This window comes from Apus apus, chromosome 5 (genome assembly GCF_020740795.1).
Source record: "Apus apus isolate bApuApu2 chromosome 5, bApuApu2.pri.cur, whole genome shotgun sequence".
NCBI classification, from domain to species: domain Eukaryota; kingdom Metazoa; phylum Chordata; class Aves; order Apodiformes; family Apodidae; genus Apus; species Apus apus.
Window position 1 is genome coordinate 39,356,989 of NC_067286.1, and position 14,858 is coordinate 39,371,846.

The following is a 14,858-nucleotide window of genomic DNA, read 5'->3' on the forward strand; positions in this document are numbered from 1 at the left end:
AAATAAGCAAAGACACTAATAACTTCAGTAAAGCTAGGGTTCAGCTAAGAAGTTTAAGGCCCACTGTTCATAGCTCCCAAGACGACAACAGTCTTCAATCAAATACACATTAAGTTCTTAAATACAGGAGATAAAACCATTATTTTCTCATGAGCATGCATTTGAGAAAATTAAATAAACCTAAAAGACAGTATATTTTATTAAAAAATAATTCAGTTGTACAACTTAGGTACAACTCCTGATTTCAACAGAAGTTGCATAAAAAATATAACAGGACTTATTAAAAATCACGATTATTCAGTAAAGGGTCATTTTTCTCTTTTTGGAAACTTAGAATCATAAAATCACTAAGGTTGGAAGGGACCTTAAAGATAATCGAGTTCCAACCCCCCTGCCATGAGCAGGGAACCCTACCACTAGATCAGGTTGCACAAAACCTCATCCAACCTGGCCTTAAAAACTTCCAGGGATGGGGCATTAACAACTTCCCTGGGCAGCCCCTTCCAGTTCCTCACCACCCTTATAGTGAAGAATTTCTTCCTAATATCTAACCTAAATCTCCTCTCTCTGTTTAAAACCATTACCCCTTGTCCTATCACTATCTTCTCTGATGAAAAGCCCCTGCCCAGCTTTCCTGTAGGCCCCTTTCAAGTACTGGAAGGCTGCTATAAGGTATCCCCAGAGCCTTTCCCTCTCGAGGCTGAACAGCCCCAACTCCCTCAGCCTGTCTTCATAGCAGAGGTGCTCCAGGCTTTTGACCATCTTGGTGGCCCTTCTCTGGACCCTCTCCAACAGGTCTATATCTTTCTTGTGCTGAGGGCCCCAGAACTTTACACAGTATTCCAGGTGGTGTCTCACCAGAGCAGAATTAGAAGTGCAGAATCCCCTCCCTGGCCCTGCTGGCCACACTTTTTTGATGCAGCTCAGGATGCAGTTGGCTCTCTGGGCTCCAGCACACACTGGCGGCTCATGTCGAGCTTCTCATCAACTACCACCCCAAGTCCTTCTCCTCAGGACTGCTCTCCAGCTATTCTTCCCCCAGCCTGTATTTGTGCCTGGGGTTGTGCCGACTCAGGTGCAAGACCCTGCACTTGGCCTTGTTGAACTTCATGAGGTTGGCACTGGCCCACTTCTCCATCCTGTCAAGGTCCCTCTGGATGGCGTCCCTTCCCTCTTGGGTGTCAACCACAGCACACAGCTTGGTGTCGTCAGCAAATTTGCTGAGGATACACTCAATCTCACTATCCAAGTCTCTGATAAACTGATAAAAGCAAGCAGCATTCAGAAACACATTACATTCTCAAATAAAGTTTTGCATCAAAGTTCTGCTTTTAAACTTTTATTTCTTAAACAAGAACAACAAAAAAATCTTCCACTTAGGAAAGTTGTCACCATCTTACATTTCAGAATACAAAACTGAAAAAAATCCCTATTAAAAAAAAAAAGACAGGACTTCAGCCAAGTATTCAGCTACTCATTGCTGTAGTTCTAACTCAAGTCCATTTAAACCCCTATGTTTTGGTCATTTGTAGCGAGAACATGTTTGGAACACTAGCAGCAATAGAAAACCCCTTTAAACCCTAGACATAGTTACACTGTTGTGTGAAAATTAGCAGAAACCATAACCATTGGAACATAATAAAGCGTCCTGTAAAAGTACAATTGAATTTGTAGCTAGAAAAACAGAGTTGATTTAAAGTGCTATCCCAAAGCCTTATGTGGGCCTACATTAGTAAAGAAGTCCTTTTTTCCCCCACCAGATAAAGCCAAGAACCACAGCACTACTCCAAAAATAACAAATGCAGCCTTCAACACCCCACCTCCCCCACCCTCCTCCAACAGGTAGAATACAGAAACTTGAAATAATTGCCAATTCCGAATTCAGGTTATATGCACAAATATACTGTTGAACAAAGTCTGGACAGCAAACAGTACACCTGAGTTGAGTCATACAAACTAATTTTTGTAAATAGGGTTAGACTAACATATCCATGTCTCTAATATGAATCTAGATGTATTTTCTTACAAAACGCATTAATAGAAATACCCAGGCAAATACATACCGTACAATAGCAAAAGCTTTAAGCCCCATTTAATAAGATGAGTTTCTGATTAAAAATAGAAGGCAATTAAGAATTACTCAAAATTACAATTAAGAAAAGCTTTCACAGTGCAATATTGAAACTGTCACAAAGTTAAGAAAATACTGATATCAAATTACAATCACAATGTTAAAGTAGACAAAACTACTATACAAGGGCAAGTCTCGTAAAATTAAAAGGAATGAACACAACATAGGGGACATCTCATGTCCCTGCTCTACATATCTTGTTTTCTAGTCTTCAGAGTCATAACGGTGTCTTTCTGACACTGGTAGAATTCTTGTTAGAACTAAGAGGTGCATTCTGCTTTGTAGATCAGATTTCAAAGCCCAGTTACTTCTTGAAAATACGTTCTTCATCACTGCACAATTTCAAAGTAGTGCAATATTGCCATGATGTGCTGAGGCATGAACACGTAGCCCGTGTACAGTGCCATTCCAACAATGGAAACCAACATGGAATCTGAATTACAGCTGAGGAAAAATGCATTTGAAACAGGAAGTGCATTACACATCATATAACTAAAGCATTAAAACTTTCCTGGTAACTATCTTACAACATTACACTTTTAAACCAGACAGGGTCAACTGTACGCAGGAATGACAGCTACATGAAGAACAAACCGAACACCAAAAACTAGAACACTGGTAGAAGCAACTGGCTGAATTATGGAAGTATGCTTTTCAAGTTATCCACTGCCTTGTCATGCACACAAAAGGACAGTCCAAGGTATGGAAAGGTGATGGAGGAACAGTTAATGGGTACTGAGAATATACAACTTTTTACATGCATCTTCCTAGGTGCTAGGCAAGTCTTGCAGAAGCCAGCCCCATTCAACCAAGCATAAAAAGTCAACCATCACAAAAAAAACCCAAAGAAAAACACAATAACATGAGTAGGTGTACTGAATAGGAGTTATTATTTGTGGATGAGCTACTCAATTTTAAGCAGACAGCATTAGATGCTGACCTCAGCTTCTTGGAACAGAATGACCTGATGAATTTATGATGCACAAAACACATCTGGTGTGAAAGCTGTACTGTTTACATAATACAGTCAGGAAGCCTCAAATTCATTTCTAGTTTCTAGTGTCCTCTAGGTTCTGAGTCACTACAATATTTGGATTATTTCTCCACCTGCATGTCACACTCAGACTCCTCCTCATGGGGAAGCAGCTCAATTTATGTGTTGTTTGGCATTACTTAAAAAAAAAAAAGTGACAAGTGTTAGCAACATCTTCATGTGCACCTTTCTATTTCACTCACAAACCCTCACAGCATCAGCAGGGGTTTAAGTCAAGTTGTGTACTCGAACAGACACTCATTAGTACTTTACTACAGCAGATCGCACTGCCATGATGCTATCACCTAAACACTCTTAAGATGACCACTTTATTAGGTGAACTCCTAACAAGGGCCTTTTGTAAAACTTACATAGAGAAGTGACATGATAGCTTATAATGCATATGTACAACTGGTCCTTTGTCAAGCTCTAGTTCTTGAAGCTTTGTAAGATTATGTCATTCAAAGTCTAAGGTTTCAGAAAAAAAGAACTTGACATTAATAATAATCTGCTGATACCATCCAACTACCTGCAGAGGTTCAGTAAACTTAGACAGGAACACTATAAAAAGCACTGGAGATTAACAAGCCCGATAACACTAGAGAGCAGTACTCGGTTTCCACAGGTGAAACCAGAGGAGCTGCACATGACCTATGTCTTTGAGAAATCAAATCATCACAGCAGACATGTAACAAATGCTCTGTGACCGACTTCCCCATGGCAGAGCAGAGGTATCCATTATGCTTATTAGACCATACTAACTGCTTGGTGTATTTTTAGTCCCAAAAGATTATACAGTAAGAGATACTAAAATGAAGGTCAACTCACAAACCCACGTTTCTGCATCAGAGCTGGCTTCTGATCTGGAGCGCAGGCAGCAGCAGCGAGGCATAGGGCAGAGCTGCACCCGCACAGCACCTGGCAGACCTGGCCCAGGCACTAAAGGATCCAGTTCGAGGACAAAAACAGTTTTGCTGACCTGAGATTGCAAGCAATAGTTGTGGCACTCATGAGATCTTTAAGTTAAGTGACAATTGCTTCACTGCAACGTGAGCATTTTATGGAAGTAATCGTGCACAAACACTTCCATTCACTTAAATATTTTGCGCAAGTTGAAAAGGTAAATGGTTAAGACAGTAACTCATTACTAGTATCATTGCAAGGAAAGCAAAAATGAAGTTTCCTCAGACGTGGCATAAAAAAGAGGAACATGTTAGGAACACTTTGAAGGTAAGAACATCTACCTAAACCACTGTGCACAGTAAGTCTGGAAATACTAGAAAAGAGAAACAGTAAGTTATCTCCACTTTACTGACTTGACACAGGAAAAAAGATGTCTGATTGCACAGCTGTAACTTGGATGACCACTTATATATAACCAATGTGAGTTTCTTTACAAAATTGACCAGTATCTCAAAAAAAAAGCAGCTTCTCACTACTACTTACATATTTCTGTTACTGTTTTGATAATTTCTCTCTTTGCCTCTTAACATTAATTGGAGATGGCTCAGGGACACTCATACGAGCAATCATTTTAAGTCAAGATCAAAACAGCCACACTTAAGAGAAAAACGCTTATGATGCCGTAACACTTGAGACAATGTACTGCCTGTACGGTAGGGCTGGGTAAAGAAGCAAACCTAAAAATAGTCCATACAGATGCCTTCACTTAAGCATCTTACCAGCTCGAGTAGTAAATACTTATCTGATGAAAAACGTGAGCGAGCACCATGCAAACGTAAGCTTGTAAGGTTTTGCAGCACGCACATTTACTCTCCACTAGACAAATATACAAAAGAATTCATGAAAGACACCTGTAACACAGGAAAGCTTGAGGTTTCAGTGCGAAAGACAAAACTACTGTTAACTCCACGGAAGAAAAATGAAAAGATAGTAACTGCAGGATACAAACTCGTGCTCGAGAAGAAACGGACTGGACTGCCGGACGCCCGGGGACAGGATGCGGAACGCCAGCAAGAGGACTGTTCCCCAACTCGGGCGGCATGTCGGTCAGTGGGGCTGAGGAGCATCAGCCCCTTCCTGCGCTGAGGGGGCAAGCCCGACCCCGCCGAGGCCGCCGTTCCCCTGCCCCCGCCCGGCCCCCCGCCCGGCCCCGGGCCCGCCGCCCCCCCGGCGCCCGCCCCGGAACGTCCCGCCGGCGCCACAACCGCCCCGGCGCGGCCACGGCCCAGGCGCCGCCGGGTCTCCCGCCGGGCACGGAACTCGCCGGGGCGGCAGCGGCACGGCCGGCTGGACCGCGACATCGGCCCCGGAGCCGCCGCCGGGTGGGGGGCAGCACACAGCGGGGGGGCAGCCCCCGGCCCCGGTCGCGGCGCAGCCGCGCACCCCGCCCTTCCCGCGGCAGGGCCCGGCGGCAGAAGGATACTGAAGACGGTGCGCTCCCAGGGCTCCAGCATGTAGAGCGCGGTGACCAGGAGGTACTGGTAGTACAGCCACGACATCTGCTTCCAGGCCGAGCCCAGCGCCATGGCGCGCCCCGCGCTCTCCCCGCCCGCCAGCGGCCGCGACGCCGGGCCCAGGCCGAGCGGAGGCGGGGGCAGCCCGGGCCCGCCCTCCCCCGCCGGCGGAGCCCGCCCCGCGCCCAGGCGGCCGCTGCCCCCGAAATGGAGGCGCTGGGGCCTGCGGGCGGCGGACACCGGGGCTGGCGGGCTGTCCGCGGGAAGCTCGGCCCGGTGCCGGGGCACGGCGCGGGCACACGCCGCACAGCCCTCCCTGCAGAGCCTCACGGCCTCCCAACTGCTATCGGTGTGATTGAGCTACAGGCCCACCGGGAACCTGGGGCGAACTGCCGGTCTCTTCTGGGAGATGGCGTGTGCTGCAGCCTGTTTGCTCTCATGTAACCAAAATGGACGTTCTGGGAATTACAGAGTACCGGGAGACTGTGCTCAGTAGGGCTCACGGGATACGTGGTGAAAATTCTCTGCAGGAGTCGTCAGTGGTCAAGAGAATAAAGCCCACCCAGAAACTTAGCTCAGATAAACGAGATGTTAACATCAGCCAACTCGGACTAGATGAATCCCATATGGATAGGAAAAATGAAGAGGGAATAGATCAATTGTTTACTGCGTTGCCAGAAACCAGAGGGTGTGGGCCAGTCCCGCCCTGTCTGCTAATGGGCGTAAAATAAGGACACATTCCCACAGATTGGCTGGGAGTGGGTGATTGGAAAGGCTGTTAACAGTCTGTACTGACACTCTAGAAGGCAAGTTACATGGTAATCGGGCACCTCGGCTAAGCAGGAAATAAAGAGGAGACATTACTATTAAAAAACAAGAGTTCACCTGTTGGAAGCATGCCTGAAGGAGAAGGATCCATTGTTAACGTTGCACTGGCTTCACAGACTAAGCAAGTCTAAATACCAAGTAGCAAAAGCTCTTTGTGCTTCCATGAGGAAGCTGTAAACCTACTAAAGAAACAAAAAGCATACAAACTAGCTCTGTGGTCATAGATCTCTTCTTAAATTTATTCTTAAATTTCTTCTTAAAATGTGTCATTATGAGGAAAAAGGCCTAGAAAAAAAGTTCAGTATTTTCATCATATACATATATATTTACATTTAAAACTCTTAGCTGTATTACTATGCATCAGTATGTTGGTTTAAATTATCCATGCCAGCAAACTTGATGTATGCGTATCTTCCACTCTGTATAAGAAGCTTTTATTTTTGAGATTTTAACAGGCCAAAAATCCAAATAGAACAACAATTCCTTCTTTATCAGACCTACTTGTGTGCAAATCTACGAATACCAGCCTAAAGAAGCCAAACACACCAAGTAAGAGATGTTTACCACATGCCATAGAAATGACCAATGCAGCTATGGAGAACCAGTTACTACACAGAATTTATTCTAAGCAGCAGTTCTAATACATACTGAAATAATAGGTAGTGTATATACAAGGAATGATCATAATACACTATATTTACAAAATTTTAAACCCTCAATGATGGAACCACCTGATGGTGTGAAAGAGTATTGTCTTCAAATGCATGCAGCCAACTGTACTCCCTTTCAACTTTGCAAAAATACAACCATTATGAAGTTTTCTGACGAAAACATACATTTAAATGACCATATTTTAAAAAGGCTAAGATGCCTACATTTCACACAGTCTTAAAAGAGTGCAGGATTTTTTCCCTCTGCTTTTGCACATTAGCAATGGCTGGCTAGAACATTGAAGAAGTGAAAAACTTCATCTTTATCCATCACAGCCACTTCAGTTGAGCATTCAGTACATAATACAGGATGATACACTTCCTCCTCTTCTTGGTTTGATTGTATAGAGGTAGTTTCTTTGCTGTGCTTCATCTTCTTAGTTCTTCTCTTTACTTTCTTTCTGTATTTCAGAATTTCCTCTTTATTAACAGTGCAGTTCATCACAAACATTGCTCTATATTGTGTTTTGTAAGATTCATGTCTGTTGAGAAGGAGAGAAAATTCGTCATACCATTGGTAAAACTCTGCTTCCAAGAAATCTGTTACCATCACTGGAGATGGGATTACAGATAGAAGTACTATGCCAAAGGGCTGAGAGCCAAATAAATACGAAAGTCTTATGAACAGAAGTCACAACTACAAAAATAATAAAAAATAGAATTGTAGCCATCTGTATTGTTTTTAATGCTGTTTTTTGCTGAAGTAAACACACCGGAGTACAATGGTATTGATACTACAGAATTATGCATTGCTACATAAAGCTGGTGACAGGCCATGAAGATGCGAGTGCAAATGACCCAATACTGGAATTTGTATCTTAAAATGTCTTGCACGCCTGAAATTCCTCATTTATAAGTAACAAGTATTGACACATCACCCTTGAAAAAGCATGTCTATAATAAAATATAAAATGTATTTTCAGCTGTCATCAGTGTAACAGCTGCACAGCTGGAGTACTAGCAAATTCAGGCCTGCACACAGCACCCTTCACGCTGCAGGGTTTTACAGTAGCCTAAACCAGTGTCACAGGTGGCTGCAGAAGTCATATCTCAAATGCTAGCTTTACAGCTTGTTCTGTGCTGAGCTATTTCAGTTTATCAAAACCACAAGAGATCAGTCTGACAATAAAAATGGACAGTTTTCCATCTGATTAGCAAATGGAAATTTTTAACTATAGCACAGAGTCAAGGAATACCAACAGCCAGCAAAGGGAAGATAGTGAGAAACAGCACCCACTACTTAGATTATTTTAGGCTGCCATGAAATTGTACCCTCAACCACCAAAAGTACTCAGTAAATGAGAGGTAGTTTATTCCATATTTTACATGATGTCTTTTGCTTTTCTTCTCAGTTTGAGAGTCCTTGAACTGGTTTAGCGCTGGTTAGTAGGACTAAATAGGTTTGCTGTACAGTCAGATACTGGTGAGCTGCAACACACACTAGAGATTCTCACCTAAATGCTTTCCAGGCACTTTTTAATTTAAGTATCCTCAAATCATAACAGCTAAGACTCAAGCCAAGTAAGACTACACTATCTTGGATTTGCTTAATTCTCCCCTAAACAAGGCACTTGCACATAAAAATAATAGTTAAACTGGAATAATTCCACGCCTCTAAACATGAAGCCAACATATATAAAAAAAACCAACAAACAACAGAAAAACAAACACAAAACAAATGACCACCCACAACTCACTCTGAACTTTATTAGTCTCTGTGAAATGATGTTTTTATATGTTACCTTTTCCACTACGTTCTACCCTGTTCTTCTTTATCTCCACGTTGCAGGTTAAGCTGGTCATCTTTCTGACAAACCAACACTCACCCCTAAATCTGATTCACATGTACCTGCCAGCTCCACCTCGCAAGACTGACTTGATGGTATCAATTGATCCAACAGAATGCACTAAAAATATAACTGACCAAGAAAAAGACATTGCACAAAGATCCCATAACGTTCACCAGTTACCTCTGACAGTCCAAGCATAAGGTTGTCATGCAAGCCGGGCAATTCAAAACAGCATCACTGTTTGGAACAGCTGAGGGCTTGGTCTGCTGCTGCAGCGGCGCTCTCCTTTGATTGCGGTACCTACCCAGCCAAGAAAGGAGGGAGACAAAAAGTGAAATAATGTGCCCTTGTTGTCAGATATATCAATTCAACCTCCAAACCTTTTTTATATTAAAATATACCAATACATGTCTCTTTCTGGACACCTTCTGCACTAGCTCAAAGCACATAAATAAATACATGGGGAAAACACATACCCATACATCTGTTAATTTTGTACAGAGGATTCTTATTTGGAGAAAAAAATACCTCTAGCATGAGAATTTGTGTCTAATAACCCTCTCCTCTGACAAGACAGTTGTCTCAAGTGCAGTGTCTACAGGCCACACACATGAATGTTAACCTTTTCAACATATTTATACGGAGAATTTTGCTTCTGCAGCAGCAACTGCTTTTCTACTTCACCCATCAAAAAACCCTCAGTAAAGCAGCTTTGTGCTGTTCCTGTATTATCTGAACATTTTGTGGCTTGCTAAATGCAAAATTTTCCAAAACCACAAATAAAATATTTAGCAGAAACACATATTAGTTTAGCAATAAAAGTAACATTGTGTATTAAAAATTTGAATGCCAATCTTACAACCTTTTCATCCTCAATATCATTGTTTAGATGAGATCAACAGACAAAACTGGCTCACTGAACTAGGAAGCTGTGATTTTTTTAAAACTGCAAGCTTTAGAATTGTGACATTTCAAAGGCTCAACTTCCATTACATACATGTAAGAATTGTACATACTTTTAAATGTCTATGCTGAACATTCTAAACTGTATTCACCATATGCATGTATATTTTCCCTTTTATGTTAAGCATCCTACAATTCAAATATTTATAGTCTCTTACCCCCTCCTCTGTGAGTCTACCCACTCTTGGTCTCTACTGTCTTCGTCTGGGTCATATAGCAGTTCATCATTGGAAAGAATCCGACGTTGCTGATGTTTTCTGTTTTTCCGGACATCCTGTGTACCTGGAAAGATTTGTGCAAGTACATGTTACATCCATCACACATACGATGAGTTTCCGCTTAAATAATCAAAATACCAGTTTTTCAATTTCCCTTTTCCATACTCACAATAGATCTAAACTAAAACATAAAAGTCTAGTTTGTCCCTCCTCCAAACGCACCACCCCAAAGCATTAAAGCACCTGACATACACTGGGATACATCACAAAGTTGGGGGTACAATGAGATGATACAAGGTGGTAAGTCCCCCTAAAAGGCCGCCTTCAGAACAGCCTCAACCCCCCAAAAGGATACTACAGGATCTGAAAGAGAGTGCTACTGTAAAGATGTCCTCCTCTCTTCAGCCATTTACCTATTTTATCTTCATCTTCTGAGTCGGAATCAAAGTAAATGTCATCATAGTATTTAGAAGTGGTGGCAGGTCCAGTCTGCCCAGTATCTGAGGAAGTACCTATGTGTGAAATTAAAGAGAAATATGGTAAGAACACCCTGCCAAAAGGACAAGGACACAGCCCAGAACAAACCTCAATTTTCAAGTTACTCTATGCAGAAATGCTCTACTTCATCTAGGTGTGTTTAGTAACAGCTCTCCCAATTTATTCCCACATCCTGATGACCCGCAGTGCTTCTCTTATATAATTTACAGAGCTAAGTTGCTGACTCCTTCCAAGATGAACCTCAGGTACAGTTCAAAAGAAAGCTCCCAAGGTACACTCCCTTTAGGCATAGAGGATACCACATCAAATCTGCCTGCCTCTGTCCAACATCATCCACAGTACCTCAAAAACTCCACAAATCTTCAGTCATGTGAAAGAAAGATACTGTTTCACAAACTCCGATTATAATAAAATACACTAAAAAAATCCCCAAAAATTTCAGAGCCACAGCAAAAAAAGACCACGATGAATTGCCAAGCACATCTGTCACAGCTAGGCTGCACCAAAATACTATTCTGTGCTGGATGGATGTAGTGGTATAACGATCACTACATCTTCTCAATCGCACAACTAAAACCTACAGATCAGATTTGCCCACTAACACAGATAAAACTATTAAACCTGCTGAATGCAGAGTGGAGTCCCCATGTTAAAGTGAATATTATGTCGACTCTCCAGGAATCACTTGGCTAGGTGTTTGGTAATAGGTGAAAAGAATACATGCTTTTCAAATGAACAAACAACCCATCTGCTGCACCCGTGGTACACAAACACCAGAATAAATACATCTTTAGCAGTTTCACTATTTGAGGGTACATGTAATTATAAGCAGGTAAGGTATGAAGAGATCAATATTTTTCCAGACTTTTTCCCCCCAACTAATTTGGGATCTCGATCTACCACATTACTCCCTTCTTCAAGAAAGGGCTCCACATATTGATAGCATCTACAGCCACCAGACAAAGTACAAGAGCCTGCTCAAGAGATTTCTATGTACAAGTAGAAAAACAAAACAGAAGCTATACAGGTATTGGAAAAAAGGGGACTGAGCCAACTAAACAGAACTCATGTAAAAGCAGTTCAGAAACACCAAAATCGATCTCAGAAAAGAGTAAACAAAAGCATTCACTGAAGTGACACCTGGTAACCACTTCTGCAGAAGCAACTTCAAACGGCCTTTGACTGCCACCAGACAAACCTCCAGCCACGAGAATCATCAATTAACTTCACACTTTAACTGGACACCACTTAACATGATTTCACATAAGAGAGGTGTTAAACACAATTTACCCGTTTCTGGTGATGCCCATTTGCCTTCCATAGTCCTCATGGTGGTGTTCAGCTCCGCATCCATCTCCTTTTGGAACTCATCATCACTGGAAGACTCGCTCTCCCCAGTCAGGCACTCCCGTATCAGCTTCCGCTTCTGGTCAGGAGTGCCGTGCAGGAGCACATCCACCTCATCTTCTGAGCTGCGAACGCAAGCGTTACACACCTGATGATGCTCGCCAGCTTAGAGCACTGACCGAGTCATTTGGAGAACGAGCATCTGAATTGCGTGGATGCATTGGGAAGCACACATTCATGCGTTTGCGGGAAATGTATTTATTAAAGTGCTATATGAGCTTGTTGGTGTTAAAACTCTGATTTTAACGCAAAGGGGACTCGGCTGACTGGCCGCGCCCCGTCGCGCCGCCGCCCCGGTCTGCGCGGCTCTGCGCGGGGACTGATGTACGCACTGGCACGTACAGGCTTGGAAATGCAAACACTCCGGTCTCAAGGAGGAAGTTCGCTGCGGCCGTTTCGAGGCGATCCTCCCGCACCCCGGGCGCCACCCCGGGCACCGGGCCCTGAGGCAGCCCCGCCGCGCACCGCAGGGCGCCGCCGGCCTTGCCTCCCGCGGCGCCCAGACCCGGGCCCGCTGCCGCCGGGACGGAGCCCCCTGCCCCTTCCCGCCGGCCTCCGGCAGGCCCGCGACAGGCCGCCCCGGCCCGCCCGCGGCGGGGGCTCGCTGGCACCTGCTGAGCGCTCGCTCCTCGTCGCTGGGCTCCTCCACCACGTACGGGTCGTCCTCCTCCCGCAGGCAGCTCATGGCGCCGCCCGCCTTCCCGCACGGCCCGCGCCGCTTCCGGGCGCCGCACCGGCTTCCGGGGCCGGGCCCGCCCGCCGCGCCCGCGGCCTGGTCCCGCCTCACCGGAGGACCGGGCCCCGCGCCCCCCGAGCAGCCCCGCTGCAGGGCCGGGGGCACGGCCCGGGCCGGGCCGGGCACGGCCCAACAGACCCGCGGTCCCCGCTCCCCCCGCCGGGACCGGCTCCCCCCGCGCCCTTGGAGTTCTAACTCCTCGGGTTACGCTTTAAGTATTTTTCTTGGCCATTACAGAGCCAAGGGGCGGAGCTTTAAGAGACACACCCGATACCAAGAGGCTTGAAAAAAATTTAATGAGCTCGTAACACTGAACAACGAGGACTAATCTAAAAAAAATGTTCCCACGTCCTACTTAAAATATTTACAATTTTGTTAACTGTATATATACATCGTGTAATCTTTGTCCCTTATAGCCTATTTATAGATGAGTTCCTTAGGAATTAGACCCGCTATGTCTGGAAGATGAACAGCACAGCATCGTTGTGGAGCCACTGCTGGAAAATGCCACGTACCCTGGTCACGGAGGCTGCGGCCGCGCCTCCGCAAACAGCACCTCCAGCCCAGAAACCTCTGCCTTGGAAACGGCCCGGTGGGCAAGGCGACTGGGCAAGCGTACTCTGCTGTGAAGTTCATCCAATTTGAGGGAAAAAAACAACCACAAGACAAGCCACGCACCTCTGTGCAGCAGTACAGGGAGTCTAATCACAGAGACATTGACTTACATTGACTGGCATCCCCACACATCCCATTCTCCCAAAATTACGCTGCCCTATCGAAGGTCTACAAACCTATATAAAGCAGCAATCTGATTGTGAAAAGTAACTAAGTAGAGACTAATTTTATGACATCCGGAAATTACACAACACAACAGCACCTTTTGGAAAAGTTTCATGGTTCAAGAAAAAGAGACAAACGAACACAACAAACACAACTGGACTTAACAGCCCTAAGTTTTACGTCCAGTTAGCTGAATGAGATCCTCTTCAGGCATTCCTTTATTTGGTATACCTTTACTTTTTATAATCTGAAGCAAAGCTTCTTACCTGTATCAAAGTGGGGCAGCATGACCTTTCACTGATATATAATGCACTTTAACTCCTTTCTGCTACTTTATTTCCCCTTTCTGGAAAGAAAACCACAAAGTTCTCTGAAAAGTATTTCTGCCAAAGAAACTGCAGAGTCAGCCACCTAGTTCAAAACAGTTTAAGTACACTGGGTGGGAAAGTCACAGACAAACTGACAGGCAAACAGATAAACCTGAGAATGCAAGTGGAAAATATAACTGGGAGAGTACTTCGTGTCAGACCAATCCAATACTTACTCCATGGCTTTACAGGATGAATAGAGAAAAAAACCTAATTAAATCAATCTGATTTACTAGAAAATATTAAGCTTACAGATGATACAATGTCTGCATAATTTTAGAAAAATCATTGATTTCATGGTTTATTTTACAATAATTGGATTAGTCTACAAGTTAAGGCAAACATACTAATGCATTTGCTTTTCTTTTTAAATCATAGTTATATAAAGGTTACACAAAGTTCTCCAAAATTTCTAAGAAATGTTCACAATTGAAAAAAAGATTAAGTTTCTTTATATCAGTACATGGGAAAAAAACTAAGACAGTGTATACAATGTCATTATAGTAACAATATTCAAATATCTAATGGTAATATTTAGGCCATTTGAACACTGTGCTTCAAATGGTAAACTTCAGAAATTACTTACAAAGATAGATAAGATTGGCAGCCGTATCATAGTATTCATAACATGAACATAATTATATTGGCTATTTTCACAAAAACAGAGCATTTGGCTTCTGAACAATGAAAGCATATCATGATTAAATAAACACAAATATGTATGTATAACAAGTATGCTGTTGCTTCATATAGACTGGAGCTATTTTCAGGTGCTTATTTTAATTCTTTTGAAAGCAGGAGCTTGCTCATGTGCACTTAGTCAAGTGTTTTCTCCAGGGAAGTGTAAATACCTATTTAAAGTAATGAAAACAAAATCCAGAGGAGGGCAGCCCTTGTTAGTGGGAGGATGGAGCAAAGCTTATGTGTCACCATTTAACACTGCCAGGCAGCTCTGCAGCAGCTGTAAGTTGCCCTGTAA

At 43.6% G+C, this 14,858-nt stretch overlaps 3 protein-coding genes across 3 annotated transcripts in view; all 3 read right to left on the minus strand.

Moving 5' to 3' along the window:
• Positions 1 to 1,323: 1,323 nt before the first annotated feature.
• Positions 1,324 to 5,827, minus strand: SPTSSA (serine palmitoyltransferase small subunit A). Its single transcript, XM_051621435.1, has 2 exons — positions 5,551 to 5,827; positions 1,324 to 2,564 (listed from the first exon to the last, which is right to left on the minus strand). The coding sequence occupies exons 1-2, from the start codon at positions 5,651 to 5,653 to the stop codon at positions 2,461 to 2,463; spliced, it is 207 nt and encodes a 68-aa protein (XP_051477395.1). The 5' UTR covers positions 5,654 to 5,827; the 3' UTR covers positions 1,324 to 2,460.
• Positions 5,828 to 6,817: 990 nt separating this feature from the next.
• Positions 6,818 to 12,892, minus strand: EAPP (E2F associated phosphoprotein). The gene is made up of 6 exons (XM_051621434.1): positions 12,607 to 12,892; positions 11,879 to 12,060; positions 10,504 to 10,602; positions 10,031 to 10,154; positions 9,090 to 9,209; positions 6,818 to 7,601 (listed from the first exon to the last, which is right to left on the minus strand). Exons 1-6 carry the CDS (start codon positions 12,678 to 12,680, stop codon positions 7,337 to 7,339), a joined length of 864 nt encoding a protein of 287 aa, XP_051477394.1. The 5' UTR covers positions 12,681 to 12,892; the 3' UTR covers positions 6,818 to 7,336.
• Positions 12,893 to 13,008: 116 nt separating this feature from the next.
• Positions 13,009 to 14,858, minus strand: part of SNX6 (sorting nexin 6) — a 28,157-nt gene continuing 26,307 nt past the window's right edge. The window contains exon 14 of the mRNA XM_051621478.1: positions 13,009 to 14,852. Coding sequence (XP_051477438.1) covers positions 14,799 to 14,852 — 54 coding nt within the window. The 3' untranslated portion in view covers positions 13,009 to 14,798. The remainder of the gene's footprint in view (positions 14,853 to 14,858) is intronic.